Source organism: Phytophthora ramorum (assembly GCF_020800215.1).
Source record: "Phytophthora ramorum isolate Pr-102 chromosome Unknown Phyram_PR-102_s0005, whole genome shotgun sequence".
NCBI classification, from domain to species: Eukaryota; Oomycota; class Peronosporomycetes; order Peronosporales; family Peronosporaceae; genus Phytophthora; species Phytophthora ramorum.
In genome coordinates, this window is record NW_027150651.1 from 206,735 (window position 1) to 227,646 (window position 20,912).

General features: G+C 55.1%; 8 protein-coding genes across 8 annotated transcripts; 3 read left to right on the forward strand and 5 right to left on the reverse strand.

Moving 5' to 3' along the window:
- Positions 1–432: 432 nt before the first annotated feature.
- On the reverse strand, positions 433–2,149 carry KRP23_5745 (uncharacterized protein; the record flags this gene model as incomplete). Its single annotated transcript, XM_067890849.1, has 2 exons — positions 433–512; positions 580–2,149. The coding sequence occupies 2 exons, from the start codon at positions 2,147–2,149 to the stop codon at positions 433–435; spliced, it is 1,650 nt and encodes a 549-aa protein (XP_067745262.1).
- Positions 2,150–2,346: 197 nt separating this feature from the next.
- KRP23_5746 (PDZ domain-containing protein C23G3.12c) lies at positions 2,347–5,905 on the reverse strand (the record flags this gene model as incomplete). Its single annotated transcript, XM_067890850.1, has 7 exons — positions 2,347–4,230; positions 4,314–4,732; positions 4,817–5,021; positions 5,092–5,190; positions 5,259–5,366; positions 5,436–5,680; positions 5,761–5,905. The coding sequence occupies 7 exons, from the start codon at positions 5,903–5,905 to the stop codon at positions 2,347–2,349; spliced, it is 3,105 nt and encodes a 1,034-aa protein (XP_067745263.1).
- Positions 5,906–6,020: 115 nt separating this feature from the next.
- Positions 6,021–11,280, forward strand: KRP23_5747 (Tetratricopeptide repeat protein 37; the record flags this gene model as incomplete). Its single annotated transcript, XM_067890851.1, has 9 exons — positions 6,021–6,185; positions 6,247–6,315; positions 6,384–6,466; positions 6,529–6,607; positions 6,672–6,803; positions 6,865–7,174; positions 7,266–7,391; positions 7,457–7,658; positions 7,728–11,280. The coding sequence occupies 9 exons, from the start codon at positions 6,021–6,023 to the stop codon at positions 11,278–11,280; spliced, it is 4,719 nt and encodes a 1,572-aa protein (XP_067745264.1).
- Positions 11,281–11,391: 111 nt separating this feature from the next.
- On the reverse strand, positions 11,392–12,666 carry KRP23_5748 (Ribonuclease P protein subunit p40; the record flags this gene model as incomplete). The annotated part of the gene is made up of 1 exon (XM_067890852.1): positions 11,392–12,666. The coding sequence occupies one exon, from the start codon at positions 12,664–12,666 to the stop codon at positions 11,392–11,394; it is 1,275 nt and encodes a 424-aa protein (XP_067745265.1).
- Positions 12,667–13,293: 627 nt separating this feature from the next.
- KRP23_5749 (uncharacterized protein) lies at positions 13,294–15,207 on the forward strand (the record flags this gene model as incomplete). The annotated part of the gene is made up of 1 exon (XM_067890853.1): positions 13,294–15,207. The coding sequence occupies one exon, from the start codon at positions 13,294–13,296 to the stop codon at positions 15,205–15,207; it is 1,914 nt and encodes a 637-aa protein (XP_067745266.1).
- A 137-nt stretch (positions 15,208–15,344) lies between these two features.
- Positions 15,345–17,282, reverse strand: KRP23_5750 (Major centromere autoantigen B; the record flags this gene model as incomplete). Its single annotated transcript, XM_067890855.1, has 1 exon — positions 15,345–17,282. The coding sequence occupies one exon, from the start codon at positions 17,280–17,282 to the stop codon at positions 15,345–15,347; it is 1,938 nt and encodes a 645-aa protein (XP_067745267.1).
- Positions 17,283–17,448: 166 nt separating this feature from the next.
- KRP23_5751 (putative protein lysine methyltransferase SET5) lies at positions 17,449–18,822 on the forward strand (the record flags this gene model as incomplete). Its single annotated transcript, XM_067890856.1, has 1 exon — positions 17,449–18,822. One exon carries the CDS (start codon positions 17,449–17,451, stop codon positions 18,820–18,822), a length of 1,374 nt encoding a protein of 457 aa, XP_067745268.1.
- Positions 18,823–19,035: 213 nt separating this feature from the next.
- On the reverse strand, positions 19,036–20,720 carry KRP23_5752 (Actin-related protein 2/3 complex subunit 1; the record flags this gene model as incomplete). The annotated part of the gene is made up of 8 exons (XM_067890857.1): positions 19,036–19,106; positions 19,200–19,279; positions 19,357–19,435; positions 19,514–19,587; positions 19,655–19,773; positions 19,841–20,132; positions 20,199–20,304; positions 20,366–20,720. 8 exons carry the CDS (start codon positions 20,718–20,720, stop codon positions 19,036–19,038), a joined length of 1,176 nt encoding a protein of 391 aa, XP_067745269.1.
- Between the last annotated feature and the right edge of the window lie 192 nt (positions 20,721–20,912).

Consider the following 20,912-nt stretch of genomic DNA (forward strand, 5'->3'; position numbering starts at 1 on the left):
AATGGCGTTAGTGCCTTTCACTCTGCAGCTTCGTGGATTCGCGCAGCTCACGAATACCACTTGGTGGCTTCAACGGATGGAGAAATGGAGACGACCGGCCTGCATCGATGGTGTCCCGTGCAAGAGCATTTCATGGGCATGCCTTGGTTAGATCCTTGCGTTTTGAAGATCTAACAGCATGGATTATTGCAACATACCAACGCATTGTAGAGAATATTGTATGGCACACACATAGTGCATAGTGCAACGCTCAATTTGCAAGCGGCAATGCTTACTGCAAGAGCGAGAAGCATGATAAATCCTTGCTACTCTGAAGTATGTTGTTTTCCAATCCGAAACTAAATGCTTGTCTTGCCATTACATCCAGAAACGTTCGAACTAATGCCTACGGCAGAAAGTTTTAGTCTAGTACTACTAAGCACTTCGAAAGTATCAGCCTTCGTTAGTTGGGCATATCCTGTTACTTGCAAAACCTGATGCAGCGTGTGAATTAACCTCGGTTTGCTTGTACACTGGAACGACACAATATGATAAATTAGGTTGTGCCTTCGGTTAGAACCAGATTAATATGCAACTTACCAGAAAATCGCCTTCTATCCGCGGGCTCCACAAGTGCACCACCAAGCACTCGGTCTAATTCGCCCACAATGCCCATACCTGAAATACAAGAGCGCTCCTCACATGATTGCACTCGCATTCCAGACGTAGTCCCAAACACCACCAGACAGTCTCGAGGAATACTGAACCAGTGCAGCTTCGAGTACATCAAAAACTCGCACCCATCCTCCTCCGTCAATTTCGATATACCAAACGCCTTCAGCGTGCTCACCTTATAAAACAACTCGCCACGTTCCCACACGTACCCCGCCAACAAAATCAACTTGCACCGAGCTCCCAACGTCGTGTCCACGCAGCATGGCTTCGTCAACAAGGACAAATTGCCGTACTTCCACCGCACAAAGCCCAGCGTCCCGATCACGCGAGTGCACACGATCACGAACACACAGCCTAGCGCGATGCAGCCGTGACCCACCAGGCTCATGACGTAGTACGACACGGCCTCAGCCTCCGACTCGGTGTGCCGCAGACTCGACCGGTTCAGCGACGTCAGGTAGTACTGGATGAGTGCCGCCGTGAGCAACTCGCCCACCAGCGCCGTCTCGTAGTTGAACAGCAACCGCTTGACGAAGCAGCGAGCCGTCTCCCTCATCCATCCCATGGCCTCCACCATCTCGAACAGAGTGGACATGATGCTGGCCAGGTTGTAGCCGAGCGAGATGGATTGGATCCGCCCCATGAACCCTTCTTGCGTGATCAGCAAGAACAGGTCGCTCATGAGACCCAGGTCCAGCAGCAAGAACAGCAGCACGACGCGGTGGTAGTTCCTCGCCCCGTGAGCCGATAGCCGCAGACTTTCCTGCACGAACACCATAGCGTCCTGGAAGCTGATGCGCTCTGCGTTCGGGTCGCATCGCCGCACAAACCGCCTGCACGTCACGAAGCTGCGTCGCAGCATCCAGAAGCGGTACGCGATCCACGCTGAGCCCGTGAGTGCGTACCAGTATGACCTGCGGTAGTTGGGGTCCCCCTTGTCGTCAGCCAGCCTCGCGCCGTTGATATCGAAGGTGCCGACGCCTTTCACCACGTCGTAGGCCGTGCCGTCCAGTGCACAGTATGTGCCATCGCCCTCGATGTAGAACGAATAGCCTCCGATGCTTCCGTGGTAGAAGTAGCTCTCGAACAGGTAGCTATCGTTGACGCAGCCGTCGGGTGTCGTTCGGTACGGTGAAACCTTATCGAATCCGAGAAAGTAGTTTCCGTGCACGTTGTACTGCGGCATGACGTAGTGGCACAACAGTCCGTTGTCGAGTCGGTAGTAATGCGTGGGCGATATGTTCCACCAGGCTCCTGCCATGTAAAGTTCTTGAACGGGACACTGTCGATGCAGGTCGCTCGTCTCCATTTCTGCATGGGTTGGCGTCACCAAGTGCAGAGAAATTTTGTGCGGGGCCACGAACTGAGAGAAACCTCGAATCTGCAGGAAGAAAGGCAGTAGCCCAACACCCATCCAGACAAACAATATAACATCCTTGGTCGTGAGCTGGTGAGAGCACCAAGTGCCCTCCTTCCTTCTGCTGTACTTCAGCATTCGTGGTCGATCGGTCGAGTCCGACACTAAAACCAATCCGTTAGTCGTTACACCAACACCATTTTTGAAACAGGGCCACAGCAAGTTGCTATGGCCAGACACTGCGTTTATCTTTCGTTTTAGCTGTTGGTTGAGTCGGTTGATTCTTGAGGGGAACCATCTTCGTTTGGACACCACGCACTTCAGATATAGCCATTTCAGTGCTGGACACGACGCCATTCACCTCCCTCGTGCACCAGCTCGCTGGTGAGCCAGTACTTTGGCTCGAGCTTAAGCGTACTTAAACGATCCTTGCCGCTGAGGTCCGTGTACTTGATACGCACCGAATCGTTATCAGACTTCGCAGTGACGACGCGCAAGAAGTCGTCAATGCTCGTGATTTTGATACCATCGATCTCCTTGATACGACTTGTGGGCGGCGGGCCGTAGCGCGCAGCCGGTGAGCCCGAGTATCGGCAGGACACGTAGATACCGTCGTCCAACGAGATACTGCGTTGCGCTGACACGGATAGCGGTGGCGCTTGTAGGAGTAAACCCTGCCAGAACACGATGCGGTTGATCTCCGTGCGCTCCATGAAAAGGGTCCTTACGTCCAGTTGCATCTCGCGGCCATCGCGCACGATCGTGAGCTGCACCTCCGGTTTCTGTGTGCAGCGCTCAACCTCGCGAAAACTTGTCACGATTTTGCCATCCACAGCAACCAAGATGTCGCCGTTTTTGAGCACATCCTGTGCCTCGGTTCCACCCCACCGTCGTGCTACGCTCAAGATGGTTCGGCGATCAGGCGCATCCTTTTCCAAAATCTCGGCTAGTGCTTGGCCAAGTCCAAGCTCTCGAGCCTTGGCCAGGCTCAAGTGCTCAAAATCAACACCGAGGTCGTAAATTTTTGGCGTCACTCCACGCATAAGCGGCGCCGCGCTTTCCATGATCAAATCCATCGGAATGCCGCGATTGAATTGACTCTCCACCTTCGAGCTACGGCGTTGCTGTTGGAACGAGAAAGAAGCCCAAAAGGCACTCACTTCACCCTCATCACTGCATACAACGCCACCTTCGGTGCCAACGACGTCCTGCAACGAAACCATTTCCAGGTTGTGTTCTTGGTAGCGCGGTGGGTTCGGCATGGGCAAGCCAATCCACTTAACGCCAGACACAATAGTCTCGCGGGAAACAAGGTCGGAATGGCCACTACGCCCCACGCTGCTCATAAGACCAACGAGCCACACTGGATCAGACGGCACCAATGGCGTAGATGCCACTTGACAGCTTTCAATGGGTGTCGACCCAATGAGCTTCGGGTCGTATTGTACGATGGCGAAGTTATGTACCGGATGGACAAACACGACGTGGGCTGGGACGATGATGGTGCTGGCGAAAGTCACCATAGCATCGCCCATCGAGTCTGTCACAGTGTTGCGATCCACCACCACAAGTCCCTTCTCAGCGTCGATAACAAGTCCTGTACCGCGGTAGTTCGACGTTGACAAACTGTTCACGCTGAACGGTCGGTCAAAGTCAACTGTTACCAACGATCGCGCTAGCTTGTTCTCAACTGGGTTCTTGCCCGGCAGCGTTGTCGTCGAGCCGACTGGCTTATCGGCACTTGAGTTGTCCGTCTTATCATCATTCGCGTTGCTGGGTGGCGCAAAGCGCTCGCAATGCCATGTACCAAGCTTGTCGTCGCGCACGTACTCGCAGAATGGGAACCACCTGCGGTCTACATGCACGACCTCGACTTTCTCCGATTTGTCCGTCAGTTTTGAGAATTTCACTACGACGCGTTCCCGGTCCTTGCACTGCTTTAGGTAGTTTTTAAGCGTCTCTAGGTCAGGTGTCTTCACGCCATTCACCGAGTGGATAATTGCACCACGACCAATCCGTGAGCGCTGCAGGAAGTAGCCCGGATCTGCAACATACGGAGCTCCAGGGCTCATGGCATGATTCCGAGCTTGTTGGTATGACAGTGGGTTGATTACTGCTCCACCGATTTCGATAAAGCGGGATGGGGTGACAGCGTGCAGGTCTTGCACCTGCATCTTGTGCGTCACCAGTTCTCCAGATCGCTCAATCTGAAGCTCGATCTACGAAACATGTTGCCATCCACGTGTCAGCAATGTTACGTTGCAGGGGAAAAGCGTAGCAAGAACTCAATAGGCACATTTACCTCATCGCCAACATTGTCGTCGAGAATAGCCTCCAGCGGCACAAATCGTGTAATCAGCTCTCCATTGACGCGAACCAAAACATCGCCAGGCTGCAGCTTCTTGTTTGAGGGGCCACCCGGGATAGTTTCTGCCACTGTCAGCATGCCTGTCTCCAACGGAAAAGTCGAGCGAACGAGCCGTTCCGTGGCGGGGTCTACGCCAAGTCGGCGCACCTCGTCGAAAGGCTTGTAGTTGAAAATTGTTTGGATTGTGCCGCGAGGCACGTCCTTACCTTCTCGAACTAAATCAAACGCTCTCTTTACACGATCAAGAGGTAGGTAGAACGAAGCAGACGTGCCAATTTTGCCGCCAGCATTAAGAGCAATAGCATCGCCATCGTGGTTGAGCACAGGAGAGCCCGACGATCCCCCCGTCGTTCCTGCAATAGCAGCATTGCCACCCAGAAGCAATGATAAGCAACTAGCCCAAGCGGAGCGATACAAAACCTTCCTTGAAACCGTACCTGACGAAGCTTGGTAGTAAAACGTGTTGAAGTCGTTGTAGTTGTTGAAGCCGTAGTTGGGAGCGTCACGATCAAGACGCGCCAGCGTGCCACTAGCAATGGCAAGCTTTTCGGCTGCGTCGTTTCCCACCACACGAATATCCGTTCCAACAGTGGCCTTGTCCGGATGCAGATGCAGCGACGGCACCGACATGTGCTTCACATCCTGTTGATCGCCATAAGAAAAAATACTTAAATATCTCCAACATCACCCTTTCAACCGAAAGCAAAATTACCGCCGGATCGAACTGGAAGAAGCCAAAGTCATGCACGGGATCACGGTAGATGGGGATCACGCGCACTTCCTCGTTGTTCTGGAAAACCGCTTCGGCGTCCTAATAAAACCCACAAAAACATCTCATCAACAATTATTCCCCTTTTACCCAAAAACATCTTCGCGTACAATGGGCCCCGGTCCCACGACGTGACGATTTGTCAGAATAATCCCTTTCTCGGCATCCACGACGAAGCCTGTGGCCGACCCGTTGCCCGGCGACTCCGTGTCGAAGAACTAAAACAACCCAGACGCAATCACCCAGTCAACATTGATGATGTCAGCACAATAAAAAAAATCATTCACCTTAGGTGAATTGAGCTTGAGCGACACGATAGCTGGTACGACACGCTCCAGCGTACCCTTCCAGTCCAGTTTGTTCTGGCTGGCCTCGGCCGCCACGAGCTCGGCCGCCAGACGGTTGCTGAGCTTGCGCTCCTTCTGGATCTCCAGCTCGCGCTGCTGCTCGCTTTGGCGGTCATTCGTCACCCACAGATAGCCCACACCGGCTGCAACCAGTGCCGCCGTCGCCATTTGCACATTCTGCGTGGCTATAAAACCCAGAGCGAGTGAAAAGACCCAATTCCGCATTAGATTGGGCACTTCAATCTACGCAATAAAAGTCACGTACTTGGGGGCGGCGAGGACGTGGAGAAGGGGCGCGCCACGTACAGCACCTGCAGTGACCGCGGACGCCCACTCGGTAGTTGCCCGCGCAGCGGAGACGTGAGCGAGCGCCGCAGAGGCGTCACAACCCGTACTCCGGTCTTCCACATGGTTCTGGGTGAATTGGCGGATGAGTGTTTGTAAGATTACCTAAAATACGAAGGTTACTCGTAACCATCCTCAGAATGTAGGTTACCTCAAAACCAGCATAACCATTGAAGCATCATGTCGGCGAGCATGCTCCGGCAGATGCTAGTGGACGCCGCGGCCTTCCTCAAGGCCGAGCGCTACCAGGAGGCGCAGGACGCAGGCCGCCGCGTGACGCAATTTGACCCCAACAACTTCCAGGCCTTCATGTGTGTGGGGCTCGCCAGCTTCCACCTGCAAGAGGTGCGTCTGCAGGATACTGTACCCCAATGTGTAACCCATACTAACCATACTTTGCTGCCAGTGGGAGGACTGCGAGGACGCGTATCGCCGAGCGGCAGATATCAAGCCCGAGATGCCGGCGCCCTGGAAGGTGCAGAGCGTGGTGAGGGTTACTTTAGGTTGCAGACTGGAGACTGATTCTCTGCTGCGGTTTTGCAGTACCTTGTGGACCTTTTCGAGGCCAAAACGGATGTGAAGAGCAAGTTGGAGCCACTGGAGAAGCTCGTGGACATCAATTTGAGGTACTGCAAACTGAGGAGACCTGGGTGGACCTTTTGTAGACTGATACCTGTTGTATTTGCAGGGGCAAGAAGATCAAGAGGTGCCAGAAGTGGGTAGCGGAGGTGGCGGCTACTGCAATGGAGTTGAAGATGCTCCCGAAGGTGGAGTAGCTTTATGGCTACGTTAATAAGATAGTGTATACTCATTTTTTGTGCTTTGATGTAGACCTTTGACTCGTGGTACTCCCTTGTGGGGGGACTGGATGGAGATGTTGGACAGCTTTCGCTCGAGAAAACTGCGAACGAAGAATTACCGGCCCCGCTGAATATCTGGCTGGATTTGGTGGATTTGCTGCAGGTATGTATTTTGTTGTTGTTGCTATGCTGTCTGGCGTGGATATTGAAGGTTCTTGATACAGCGTCCTGGGTTCAGCTTATCGGACTGCTCTGGCAGCTACTCCATGCCAGAAATCTCTCGTCACGTGTTCGCCGTTGCATCTCGTACTGATTGGACAGCTCAGAATGAAGAGATTGATGCGCTCCGTCCACGAATGGATGCCGCAATCGCGTTCTTTATGCGCTTTCACCTGGATGCACTGAAGGCTTCCAAAAAGAAGCCCACGCTCCTCAAGACGGTCGATGCATTGGCGACGACAATCATCGAGTGGTTTCCTGGTTCCAAGATTCCGGCAGAGTTCCTATTACTCCGCAGTGAAGACCAGGATAGTCGTACGTATTCCATGCGTACTATTGTCTGTCGACTTTGCTAATTGTTGGCGGAGCTGATGCATTGTTGCTGATGGTGTTTGAAAACGGGTAGCTATTACTTTGGATAAGGCGAGGGAAGTCGCGGCTGGGCTATTTGCAAGCCATTCCAGGAGTCCTATGGCTCTTGTGTTTCAAGCGGTGGAGTACTTGCGCCTCGGAAAGAGTAACCAGGCAAGTGGTTGACTCTATCGGCATTGCTGTTAACAGTAAGTTCTGACATGCGTTTGGATTACTAGGCCCGAGAGATCTTTGTGGAAGCCCTCGCTGGTTACTCCTCCTCTTCTTTTCAAGAAAGCTCTCTTTGCATTCGTGCTCAAGTCGAGTTGGCATCACTGGCACTTGCAGCCCGCGATGTAGAGGGTTGCTTGAATCGTCTGTCCTTGGCCAAAAAGGTTGTGACTGACAAGGCGAAATTGCTTGGGTGTGAAGACCCGCTTCCATCTCTGTAAGTTATCAACGCCTACCATTGTTGCCTTTGACGTACAATGACTCTGGTCTATTTGAAATGGTACAGGTATTCGGAAGTCAAGGTGCTGTTCATGGCGGCAACGGCGTGCGAGTACTCGGGTGACGTGGATAGAGCGTTAGAGAACTACCGCGGAGTCATGGGAAGTGACGACCTTCTTCTCATGGTAAAAGCGGCCATCGCAGCGGCAGAGCTATTGACTACCAAGGCGCAGTCAAAGGAGGCTCTCGAAGTCATTGACTCCGTTTCTTTGTCTGAAGTGGGGGACGAAAGCGTGTGTGCTGCTGTGCTGTGCACCCGTGGGTGGATTCAATTCCAACTTGGCGACTTCCAACAAGCCCAAGCGCTGCTAGAGGCAAATGCGAGCAAGATTCCAGCCACTGATGTTTTCGCTAAGGGGCGAACGCTGAAGCGATTAGCAGTTGTGTACTGGCACCTAGGCGGTTCTCATCAAAGTGCAAAACCAGGGTGCTTTGCCCATCTACTACAAGCCGCGAAGCTGACGCCATCCGACGCGGAGATCTTCTCATGGCTGGGTAAATGGTACCAAGAAGTCGCAAAGGATATTTTGCGTGCCGAAAAGTGTTTCTTGAAGGCACTTTCGCTTTCTCCCACCGATGAGTTGGCAGGAATGGCTCTAAGCAGCCTGTACGATCTACAGGGAAAGTATGGCGCGAACGTGGAACTATGGGAACGAGTGACTGAGGACCAAGAAACTGCTCCGACATGGGCGCTCCTGAGACTGGCTCAGCACCTGGTGGAACAAAACGACGAATTGGCAGTGGGAAAAATGCATCTCGTGCTGCGTAATAACCCTATGAATGCCCGTTATTGGGTTATTCTGGCACATATCTACCAGAACTTCGACAAGCACGTTTCCGCGCAGAGGTCTTATTTGAAAGCCATCGAGCTGGGTGAGGAAAACTGGTGCGTTCGTTGTGAGCTGGCTCGGATTGAAGGCTCATTGCTGCTTTTCGACGATGCGTTGGATAGAATCAAACCGGTTGTCACTGGTGAATTATCCGATGGCAAGCCAGACGTGACTGTCGCATCCATGATCTATGCCGACCTGCTTTTCCAACAGGCAAAATACTTATGTGCTGAGGGATTATATGGCAATGCTGCTGCGAATCTGAAGGAGGCGTCCCGAATGATGAAGGGACTTCCGTCCACGTCAGCCCTCTCTGGGTCTGTGGAAGCGTGCAAGCTAATCGGTGATATTCACTGCTTCGCTTTCTACTTGTCGCCAGACAACTTTTCAAGCGAAGGCTCAAGCTGGGTTGATTTCATCAGCGCTGGGAGGAAGGCTTACGAAGCTGCTGCTTTACTAGCTGAAAGGGGCGAAAAAAAGACAGTGGGTGGTCCTGACGCTGTCGCCGCAGAGCGATTTTATGATATCGGTCTAAGCTATTGGTACGAAGCTCAGGCTCTCAGCAACGTGCGCGGCATCCCCAGTTCAGCTTTCTCTATCGAAAAGGGTCTTGCCAACAGTGACGCAGATGCTACACTCTCGAAGCTAAAGGCGAAAGCGTCAACGAATTTCAAGTTGGCCCTTCAGGAGGATCCTTCGTGCTCGCTGGCCTGGAATGGATTGGCGCTTGTGTCTGACAGTCTGCTGGTGAAGCAGTTTGCCTGGGCACGAGCAGTCCAAACCGGCAGCAGTAGCGATGCCACATGGGCCAATTTGGGCATGTTTTACCTCAGCCAAGCTGATGCCGTGCCATCAGCGGCGTCGTTGGCGCAGAAGTCGTTTCTGCAGCTGCAGAGCGTGAACCCAAGCAACCCATCTATGTGGAATGGGTATGCGATGCTGGCTCGACGCCAAGCTAGCTCAACGGTTCAGCAGAGAAAAGCGATCGAAGCATTCAACTGTGCACTGCAAGTCGGGTTGGATCTGGATGCTCTGCTTGGCTTAAGCACGGCATTGTTGGACTATGGAGCTAGTGTCGGTGAGTCGATAACGGAGGCTCCAGAGCATGATAGCGAGCAGGTGATGTTTTACCTGAAGAAGTATTTAGAACGAGACCCGTTCAATGCGCGCGCTTGGCACGCTCTAGGTGTTGCTCAGCACCGCCTCGGACTGTACACCGAGGCTTTGGCGTCCTACACCCATGCGGCTTCGTCTGCTCGTGACCAAGAAGGCCTTGAATGGAATACGCTAGTGACTGAGCTTGGCCAGCTCTCCGATAAATCTTGCGATGGAATTGACGATTCAGCGCTTTTGCAAAAGATTGCCGCGACGAGTGGGTCCTCAGCACTTCAGGGTATCGTGCAAGCGCAGCTACTATACCGTCAATCAAAGGGAGGCGAGGCGCTGGATTTGCTTCACGCGTTGATTCCACGAGATGAAGCCCAGTCCGCTGAGAGTAATGTCGTTGCGCTTGTGGGTCTATCGATGGCGAGCTTGCTCATGAGCAAGTTTGGCTCCAAGGCAGTGGGTCTTGCAGCAGTGTGTAAGGAGCGTCTTTTGTCCTCAGTTGACCAAGCTGATTCAACGCTCACAACGCGCGATTATCTGAACCTGCACTTGGTTGAGCTCCACGAACGCTTTGTGGGCGCTGAAGATGCTTACCTGACGCGCCTTCAAGCGCTGTCGCAAACCAATGACGGAGCGAATTCAAGTTCGCTATGGATGCGTCTGGCTCTAGCGACGATCGACTCGCAAAACCTTCAAGTGTCGAGTTGCCTGGGAGAGTATTTGCGTTCGACTGCCAGAAATGTGCCTTCCCCTGGCAAGGACACGGTGGATCGCAACTTCTTGGACTCGTTGGTGGGATTGTTCAAGGCTGGCCCATCCGGGGTAAAGGGGCTGTGTTTGGACGCACAAAAGTTAATTCGCGCCCAGCCGTGGAATTCACAGGCATACGTTCTGGCTGGCACAAGCATCCTCAAGCGCATTGGTCTGGAAACGAAGCGAGAAACGCACCATGACGTTCTTCGTCATCTGCTGCGCTTGCTGCAGACCGGATTGTCACTTGCTATTGCCGCAAGTGGGCGAGACTATGATGCAGCTCAGTTGGAGCTCCTGACGAGCTACTGCTATGCCAAACTCGGAGAACACGATCAAGCAACATCGTTTTCAATCGAAGGACTGACTCGAGTTAAAGAAAGCAAGAAGAGGGGCGCTCTGACAGACTCGGTGGACACTGACCTGCTGGAAGCACGTCTGCTATCGATCTCAAACCCGGCAAAGGCCGTTCAGAAGTACGTGGACGTTGTTGCTGCCGTCTCTGCCGATACTGCTGCTGCTGCTTCGAGCCGATTGGTTCCAATCCTGATTGAGCTCGGAGGGTTTTATGAAGAACAGCAATCCTTGGACGCTGCAATCAACGTGTGGAAGCTCGTTGCTTCATTGACGGCGACCAAGTTTATCACCTCGGCAGATGCTGATGACGATGTGAGCAGCACGACCACCGCCTTAAGCAGCAACAGTGATACTGCTACTTGCTTCTTGGCGAATTTGCGGCTTGCACTTATCCACGGCAAGAAGAACAACGTGAAGCCGGCTCGCAAGCACATCAAGGTGGCGCTAGCGCTAGCCGAAGCTGGGTCGGACTCGTCCACTGTTGCGGCGTTCGTCGAGAACGTCCTCGCTAACTAGCTACTCGGATAGTTGCGGATAAAGCCAAGATCGACCGTGATGCAACGTTCTATTCTATTGTAACCCTGTGTGCTATCCATGCTGTACTAGATACTCGACTTACTCGGTCGTCTACACGGTGGCATCGTGTGGACCGAGTGCCTGCAGCATGAAGTACTCGTCGTTTGGAAGCATGAGCAGGGTGTAGTTGTTGCTACCATTTCCGAGGTAGCCATGCTCTCGTCGCTGCGACTCACTCTTTCGTGTACTGCCTTTGCCAGTCTTGACAGGCTGCACCCACGACACGAAGACGTCCGGGAACCCCCAAACCGTGACTGCACCCCATGGCACCTCCCTGTTCTTCACAGCACGCTGCACCTTCTCGACAACAGTCGAGCAAAATGGAGCGGCCACCAGACCACGCCACCGCACAGTCGTGATCTCGCTATCCGGCTCGCACTCGAACGAATCAGGGATGCCCGAGAAGGTTGACACGTACTCTTCCAGCTTCTGTCTCTCCAGCAAGTCAGTGAGCCGGCAGGCCACAAGGCCCAGCCAGTCGTATGCCTCCTGCAGCGACGTCCGCAGCTTATCATTGTCCCCATCCTCACGCTCGCCCTTCTTCTTCAACACAGCATAAAACGCGTCGAACTTGGGCAGAAACACCTCGTTGAACGTCGTCGTTTGTCCATCAAGCTCGACGCGCTTTCGAGGCACCGTATCATCGTCTCCAAACAAGATCGTACGTGCTGATCCGCGAGCGTTGTAAGCACACAGCAGCATCTCGAGGTCCTCCAGTCTGCTGCTCAAACACTCTCTCACTCGATCTCTAAACGCATTCTCCCCCTCCTCTGCAAACGCCGACGACGTCAAATCGAGCGTGATGAGGTACTTCTGCCCCCGCCTCGTCCTGCTCGTGGCAGGCAGCGCTCTACCATATTTCTCACCCACGATGCCCAATTGCTGGTACGTGTCTGCATCCACGAGTAGTAGCAACTGGCCGGAAGGCAGCAGCATCGCCGACTGCGCGGCGTCCACCGCCACGTTCTTGGCCACCATGAACACGGAGCCACCGTCCTGCAGGTACTCCTTAATAAAGGCCGGTGACAGGAACATGCCGACCGACGCCTTAATCTCGTAGTAGAAGCCCGTCTCCCATTGCAGTGACTGCGCCGTGGCCTTCCCGGCCTTGGAAGGCAGATACACTTCGAGCTGCTGGTTGAAAGCGTGGCCGCTCACGGCGGCCTCGTGGCGAGACGCACCGTGTGTGAAGCGCGAGTGCCACACGAGCAAACGGGAGGACGGGTACGCAGTGTCGGGACTGCTCTGCAGCAGCGCGCCTGCTCCCTGGAGACGGCCACGGCGCTGCGTGGGGCCGCGACGAGGCGTCTTGCCACCACTCACCATGTTGACTATTGGCCGTTACGGAGACCGTACCCGGAAAGTGGTACCACAAGTACGTCAGCGATGAGGCAAGACCAGCGGCTTGGGGAGTCCAGCAAACCGCAAGCATATTGCGGCTGAAAGGAGTGGGCAGTAGAGTTCAGGGCTGGCTAGTGGAGATAGAGGGCATCGGAGCCCGTGAGACTCGGCGAGAGACCAGACTTCTGGCGAGGACCGCCGTCTTCTTGGTGCTTTCTGGCCAGCAGCGCTCGCCAGGTGCCAGTGGAGTCCGGTAACGGCTTTCATCCTGCCAAGCTGCGACTCGGTTGCCCCTCTGCCGAGTTGATACCGTCCTTCTGTGGACGAACACAGCGGCTGGCTCGGAACAGCACTTTGCAGAGTTGATAAAAACGGACATGGCTACAGCCATTGCACATTGAAGACACCTACTCTCGGCAACGGCTCCTTGACTTGGCAAACGCCCACTCCGGTCACAAGTGCAGTTATCTATCTTGCAGGCTTCCAGTTGCAGCCATTCTCGTGCCAGCCTGTTACTGCACGGCGGTTTTCTCATTCCTCCTCCCTCTTCCTCGGCCCACATTTCGCGTTGGGGTGGAGGCTGCTCCCACTCTCCCGGATTCTCCCTCTTCGATGCAGCCGTGGTCGGGCGGACGCCGCGAGCGCTCGTCCAGCGTCGTGCTGCTAGGCAAACTGTCGGCTATCGTGCGGCGCGGAAGTCTGTTCCAGGCGGACCCGGAGGAGGCGCGCGGCAGCAGCAGCAGCAATGAGGACAAGGAACAGACCGCGGCCGACGTCGCGACGGTTCCGGCGGCTCGGCACGGGCGGCGCAGCAGCGTCGGCGCCACGCCCACGCACTCGACCATGACCATGTGGGACCCGAGCACCAGTAACAGCAGCAGCAGCAGTGGCAACGGCCAGCGGTTCCAGTTTTATCCGGCGCGGCCGCTAGTGGCGGCGGCGTTGGCTCGGCCGTTGAGTCAAGAGGAGCTGGCGAGGAGAGCGGCGCTCGAGACGCAGATTGACACTTTCGGAGTCATGCACGCGAGCTTTGCACCGCTGCTGGCGCTACTACCGGATGAACAGGAGGAGAAGGAGGAGGCAGACGAAGAGGAGGCGGACGAAAGGGGCAATAATGAGCAGGAGGACCTCGAGGAAGAGGAACGGCGGGCTGCACTTGGAGCGGACGCGGGTGCAGAGCAAGACAGTGGAGCCTTTGGCGATGAGGAGGAATTGCTGGACTTTGACCTGCTGAACATGTCGACGAGTGTGCGCACGCTCGTGAACAGGATCAAGAGCGAGAGTCTGATGAGCGAGTCGGGTGAGCCGGTAGCTAGCGCGACGGCTGCGGTGTCCAACCAAGATGAGGACGAGGACTACGACGAGGACGTTGACGAGATCCACGACGTGGAGGAGCTCGACCTCGATGACAACAACGCCGAGCACGACGAAGGAAGATCCAGTAGCGAGGTAGAAGAGGCGACGTCTCAGGTCGAGCACGAGCTGGTACAGTTGAGCCCGGCCGAGCACCGGTTGTTGCAGCGCCGACGCACTCGGCTTCTCAGTTGCGCGGCCGAGCAAGCTGCACTGTCAGCGCAGGATCAACTTACCTCGAGCGTGCGGCGGCTGGTGATCCAGCTGAAGGATGACTCGGACCAGTTGAGCACACCCATGGCCCAGTCTCATGGAGTCCGTCGCAAGTCCAAGCCTGCACCGATGCGGAGGAGAGCTGGGTCGTGCCCGAATGCGTACGACCTGGAGCCAACTGACATGTTGTCTCCGCTCGTTGGGTCTCCGATGCCGACACCGCCGCTAGTTAACCCTGCACAAGAAGTGCACCCTGCGAAGAAACACAAGAAGAGTGCGTTCTCTAGGATCGGCCCACGCGTGCTGGAGACGCTGCATCTTCGCAAGAAGCGCAAAACGTATTTGTTCACAGACGAAGAGCTCGAGACCATCGAAGGTGCGCGGTGGAAGATCGTGGAGCTGGCCTTCCGCTTTGGCGGTAAGCACCGGTCGTATCTCGTGCAGGCAATCAACATGTTCTTCCCTCTACTCAAGTATGGGCGTCGTGGCGGTGCTCATGCTACCCGACTCCATTGCAACTGTTGCGGAACTCTGCAGTGGCAGCACAAGAGAGGCGGGCTCAGTGGAGCGGTTGACTTGGCAGAAGTGCTGCAGGTGCTGGACGGTAGACAGACGGCTGTGTTCCGCAAGTACCCGTCCAACAGCGTGCTCGAGGCGTGCTCTTTCTCGGTTGTTTTCCGGGATCGTACACTAGATCTTGAGACCCAGAGCTCAAGCCACCGCGACTGGTTAGTGAGTGCGTTGCGCACACTCGTAGCATACGCACGGCGCCAACGTCGCATTGAGCAGCAGGCCATTGCGGAACGTACTATCCTGCCGCTTGACGATGATCTCTTGCCTCAGTCAACCCCACCTGCTCGGATGTCGTCGTCGCTGCCAACCCAGACGAACCAACGGCTAGACGATAACACCGTGATGGCGGCAATGCCTCCCAACTACAGAATCCGGACTGTGTACTAGCTAGGGCACCCAATATTCGAGAGCCATGCATATGTAAGATAGAGCCGACAACAGTGACAATACAATGAGAACGATGAGCATGATGCCAGGTAGAATAAAACAGTACCGCACATTCCACTCCGTCAAATGGGTTTCACTCATACCTCCCGGATGGCGGCGTCGCGAAAGGCAGCAGCATTAATCGCCTTTTTGACTTGGTTCAGCTGCACTACAGCGTCGACACGGTCTGGGATTGCGTCCCGTGACAGCCTCAGGTACTTCTTGAGGATCTCAATGGACGCCACAACTTCATCATGCCTTGGGCAGGGCTCATCAGCCACGTCGTCAAAGGTTTCGTACGGACCCTCGGCATGACTTTCATCATCGAGTTTTTTTGTGGACAGGTAGCCATGTTTTTGAAGCACTCCGCGGATGATCTGCACTTCATCGATGCCGGGGTCCGTTACGGAAGCATTGCCTTCCAGCTCCACAAATGCCTGCGCATTGCTCGGATCGCTCACGCCAATCCAGCGCAAGAAGTCCGGAGCGAGCTGGGCGATATTCGTCAGTTGCAACTGTAAATCGCGATAGAGTACCGCGGGCGACAGCAGGCCTCCTTGTGTAGCGTGTGCTACGACTGTAGAGCCAGCTCCACTCGCTCCATTTGGGGTCATGCCATTGACATCGGAATTTGCACCTCCGTTGCCACTGTCACTGCCACTACCAGTTGAGGTATTGGGGGTCATGCTCATGGGCGAGGTATTGCTCAATATGGCGCGTAAGTTGAGGGACGCAATGGCCTGAGTGGGCAGCAGACCGCTTTGGACCCAGCACGTCTGGATGAGCTGTTTATCCAGGCTACGCAGAGCCACATTGAACCAGTGAAACACGTTTCGGGTATGCAAGTGACGCTGCGGGTGGAATCCGCGCGGGTCCTGGCTGATCACGCTCTGTCGATAATTACTGAAGAGCGTCTCGAGCATTTCACTGCGGAACCTCGCCTTGAACGCTTGAATCACGCCAAGGTGGCACGGGTGGAAACGCGGGGCCTTGAAGTTCGGTGGCAAGAAGTAGATTTGGAGGTGGTCGTACACGAAAAACGTTCGTTGGTCGCCCTGTGAGTCCAGAATCATAGCGGCCTTCACGTGGGGCACCGCCGAGTCCAAAACCACGCGGAACGTGCGTTTGCGTTCCCTTGCGAGAGCATTCAGCGATTTGAGCATGCTCACTGTCGTCTGCGCGACCTGCCAACCCGTCTTGGAGTAGCCATACTGGATCTTGTACGTCTCCTTGGTGTCGATTCCCTCCAGCAGTAGTGGATTGCGATCCATGCCAATAACCTGCATATCAAACTTCTCTCCAGCCGCGCTGACAAAGAGCGAAACCGTGTACCTGCCATTGTTACTCCCTGCTGCACTGCCGTCAGACACGGGCGCGGGGGGCTTGTACATGACTGCGAACTCGCTGGCCGTCCAAATGTCCTCGAGCTGCACGTTCATGAAGCTGTGGTGCAGTTCTCTGAGCCTCGTCTGGATGTCCACGCTCTTGATGACGCTCTGGTCGCCTCCTCCAGGCAGCTGCTTGCTGCTGAAAGACCCGAACCTTGTGCGGTACCCGTCCAGCCAGCCGTTCGAGCCCGTAAACTTGTGCAGCGCCTGCTTGACCTTGTCGGGAAGCGCCGCGTACGGGTCGTCGGCCATCTTGCAGGCCAGCTCCATGGCCTTGTGCTGCAGTACTGTGCCCGTGAGCTTCGTGTCAGGACTGCTCACCTTCACCTCCATGCGCCATTTGTGTAGACTCTCGTCCAGCACACGCAGGTCGTACGTGCACTTTGTGGTCTTGCGCTTCTTCTTGGCAGCGTCGGCTGAGTCCGTCTCGGATCGAATCAGTTCTTCCTGTCGGCAGATATTGGTGATGGTCGTGCGCCCCACGCGGAACTTCTCGGCCAGCTCGCGGTGCGTGAACTTCTTGCTGGCCGCCAGGTCCACCACTTCGCGCTTCTGTCCCAGCGTCAACCGCATGCGGCGCCCAAGGGGGAGCCCTGGGCGCACTGGGAGGCTATCATTCTCGTGCTGAGAAGCCAGGTGCTCGGCCATTTCTCGCAAAAGCCAGGGAGTCGGTATGCCCCAGATTCACTTGGTGTTTGTATGGAGGTGCAATCATGGTGTGTGATACATAACAATGCAATCATTCTGATACGATTGATGTTTGTACGTAACACGACAATCATTGCAAGTCAAGTTCCGGGCCAACCAGACCGTCATGAGTGGCAAGCCAAGTGCGTCGGTGCAGGCTGCGTTCGGGCTCTTCGACGACGACAGCAGCGATGAGGAGACATCGGCTTCGATGGTAACGCCGCACGAGGTCGTGCACATCGTCTCTGCGCCTGTTGCACGCCCAGCAGCTGTGGATCAGGAGGAAGAGGCCTCGAGCCAAGTCGCGCGCAGTCTGTACAAGCCTTGGGACGACGTGAAGCCGCTGGCGGTGGGGCCCGTGGACTTGGCGACCAGCTTTGACGGAGTCGGAGGATCGCGCGGATATGTGGCCACGCAGGACCTCGTGCCGGGCACCCAGGTGCTCGTGGAGCAGGTGTATATCCCGTGGCCGAGTGACGTGGACACGTCGGACCCGGAGTTCTTCCTAGCCACGATGGAGTCGGTGCTGTCGAGACCGGACTACGTCGACATCATGGAGCATCTGGGCCACTTGTACCCGGAGAAGCTGAGTGAACTGCCCGAGGAGTTGCTGGCTGCAGGCAGAGACAAGTTCGGCCCGCAGATCGACGAGCTGTGCCGGAACTTCAGCGAGCTGCCGCTATCCCACAACCAGGTGCTGCAGAACGTGTTCGCCATGCAGTGCAATGCGTTCGATAGTGGTGTGTTCTTGTACAACGCCATGTTCAATCACGACTGCAACCCGAACTGTGTCAAGTTCACACCGGAGGACGCCGGACCGGAAGGAGGCGTGTCCGAGGTGAGAGTGGCTCGGCCCATCGCCAAGGGCGAGCAGCTCACTATTTCGTACTTGTACCCCCGCGAGCAAAGTCGTGAGAACCGGCAGCAGAATCTGTGGGAGCAGTTCGGGTTCAAGTGCGGCTGTCAGCTTTGCAGGCGAGGCGACAGTGTGCTGCCTCCGCCGCCGAGTGCGGCAGATGACAGTGATGGCGTGAAGCCAGGCATGCAGGACCTGGAGAAGGTGCTGGTGGGTGCAGAGGAGATTATTAAGACGAACCCGGAGAGTGCTGCTTCTGCGCTGTCCGTGGCGCTCGAGACACTGTCCGACGCTCTGGAGATCGTGGCCCACGACCACTTGGTATTTATGCGCATCCACAAACTGGTGGCAGACTCGTGTGACCTGCTGCTGCGTGCGAAGACTGAGCGGGTGTGCGAGTACTCGATCCTGTTCCTACGCAGTAGCTACGAGCTGCTTGAGCTGCAGCGAGCGTACTTGAACCCAGACCACATCGATCTCGCGCGCACGCTGAATGACGTTAGCCAGGGCATCCAGCTACTGCTTTCGTTCGACCCGAAGGTTCTACTCACGGAGTTCCCTGAGTGGAAGGACTTCCGTCACGCATCTATGGTTGAGAACCAATATCGTCAAGACTATAGACGGCTCAAGCGGATGTACGAATAGAGCTGTCGTTGCCGTTGTTATAGTACGGGAGAAAGAGGGTATGTAGGTAGGAGCAACCAATCGACAGACAAGTTGAAATGCTTGCCTTCATGATCTTGTTGTGTCTTGCTCGCTTTGCTTGCACCTTCTGTAGATGCTAGCGCATTTTAATTGCTGTTTTCGTCAACGGTGAAGAGCTTTAACTTTGTCGGGCTACTACGCAAACGTATCCTCTTAGAGACGCAGCTTGCTCATTTCCACATTCAGGCTTCCGAGCTTCCACAGGACAACACGACCGTCAAGCGCTATGAAATACAGTAGCAGTTGCCACATGCGCACGTTAAATAAGTGATACGTAACCACAACAAACGCTCGACCAAGTTTTACTGGAGCCGTACCTGAAGTGGAGAATTCCGAGACACTTCCCGAGGCAGAACGCGTGTACGGCTGGATGCATGTGATGTTGCTCTCATGTTTCCTGCGATGAGTAAACGGGGGACAATGTTATATTAGTACCATGACGACTGCGAGTTCCGACGACATTGCTAAACGTACATCCACAGCATATTCTTATCATGCTGAGTAGCATCAGACGATTGACCACGCGTCACCTTGCTTTCGAACAGGCTTCGAGCTGAGGGGTTGAGAAACGGCGTTTGTTAATACATGGATACATTCAGTGTTCGGTCCATACAATACTTCTTGCACTTACCAGCGTTGAAGCCGCCCGCGTTCCGCTTCACAGCGCTTTCCGTAGGCTTCTTGTCGACAAATTCAGAGAACGACCTGCGCATTTGTCAAACAACGATTAACCCCGATCAAGCAAGATGCAATTGTTTCAGCTAATGCGTACCAGAAGTTGTTGGCATCCTGAGAAAACAGCAGCGGGTTGAAGTCGTAACCCACACCAACGATCGCGGAGTTCGAGAGGAACATGATACGCATCAGAGGCAGGTGCGAGAACCGGATCGACTATGGCAACAACAACAAACGTCAGCACATTACAGCAAGCACAGCTCGACCCAGCAACCTCTACTACCTGGATCGTCGGGAACTCGCCAGGCGCGCCAAAGCGAACGATGTGAATTGACGATCCCTGGCCGGCAAACGCAAGATGGTCGCCCTTGGGGGACCACGCCACAGCGTTCACCCACGCACTGGCATTGTCAAACTCAGCCAGCGGCTCTCCAAACGGCGGTAGAGCTTCAAACGGACCGGCGTCAGCAGCTCCATCGACGTCGCTCACGTGCGCCGAAAAGACGCGGCACTTGAGGTCCGTGCTGCCGGTCACAAGCAGTTGGCTGTTCGGGTGCCAGTCCAAGTCGGTGACCCTGCAATAGCCAATAACCACCCTCAATATCAAGTTGAAGCTGACACAATCATTAGCAGTAACGTACGTGGACTTGTGCTTCTTGATCATCTTGCTGACCCACCAGTTCTCCGCCGCCTGGTAGTAGCACACCGATACGCACTTGGCGCCGCTGCTCACTGCAAACTTATTGCCTGCATGGGACCACAGCGTCAGCAATTGCTAGCACTCTCCTCTTCCTCTACTTGTACTCACCGTCAGGGCTCCACTTGACGTTCGTGGCGGCGCGCGTGATACGCAGCAGCACAAGAAGTGGCTTCCACTGGCGGTAGGCGGCCTCGAACTTCCACACGAAGGCGCTGCGGTCGTGCGAGCAGGACACGAGCTGGTCGTGCACGGGCGACCAGTCTAGGCCGCTCACGAGCATGTCGTGCTCCGTGAGCACCGCCTCCTTGCGCCACTGTGTCGGGTCGGCCGCGTGGCAGCCAGAGTAGATCCAGATCTCGTTCGAGTTGGGACACATCGCCAGCTTGGAGCGGTCCTTGTTCCACGCGTGGCACGAGATGCCGCCCGCGAGCTGGAAGAGATTCGCGTCGCCCCCCACTGCCATGTTGGTTTTTGATCTTGCTTTTTGTATCGACTGACTCCCTTTCTGGAACTGAAGTGAGTTGAAAGAGGGATTATGCTGCGCCCTTGTAGAGAGAAGCATGTCTATCATCCCTCTGTAAGAACGGCTTCAACTACGTGTACGCCACATGAAAATTGTACATAGCAGCTGTTTTTTAAATTCCGACCGCCATTA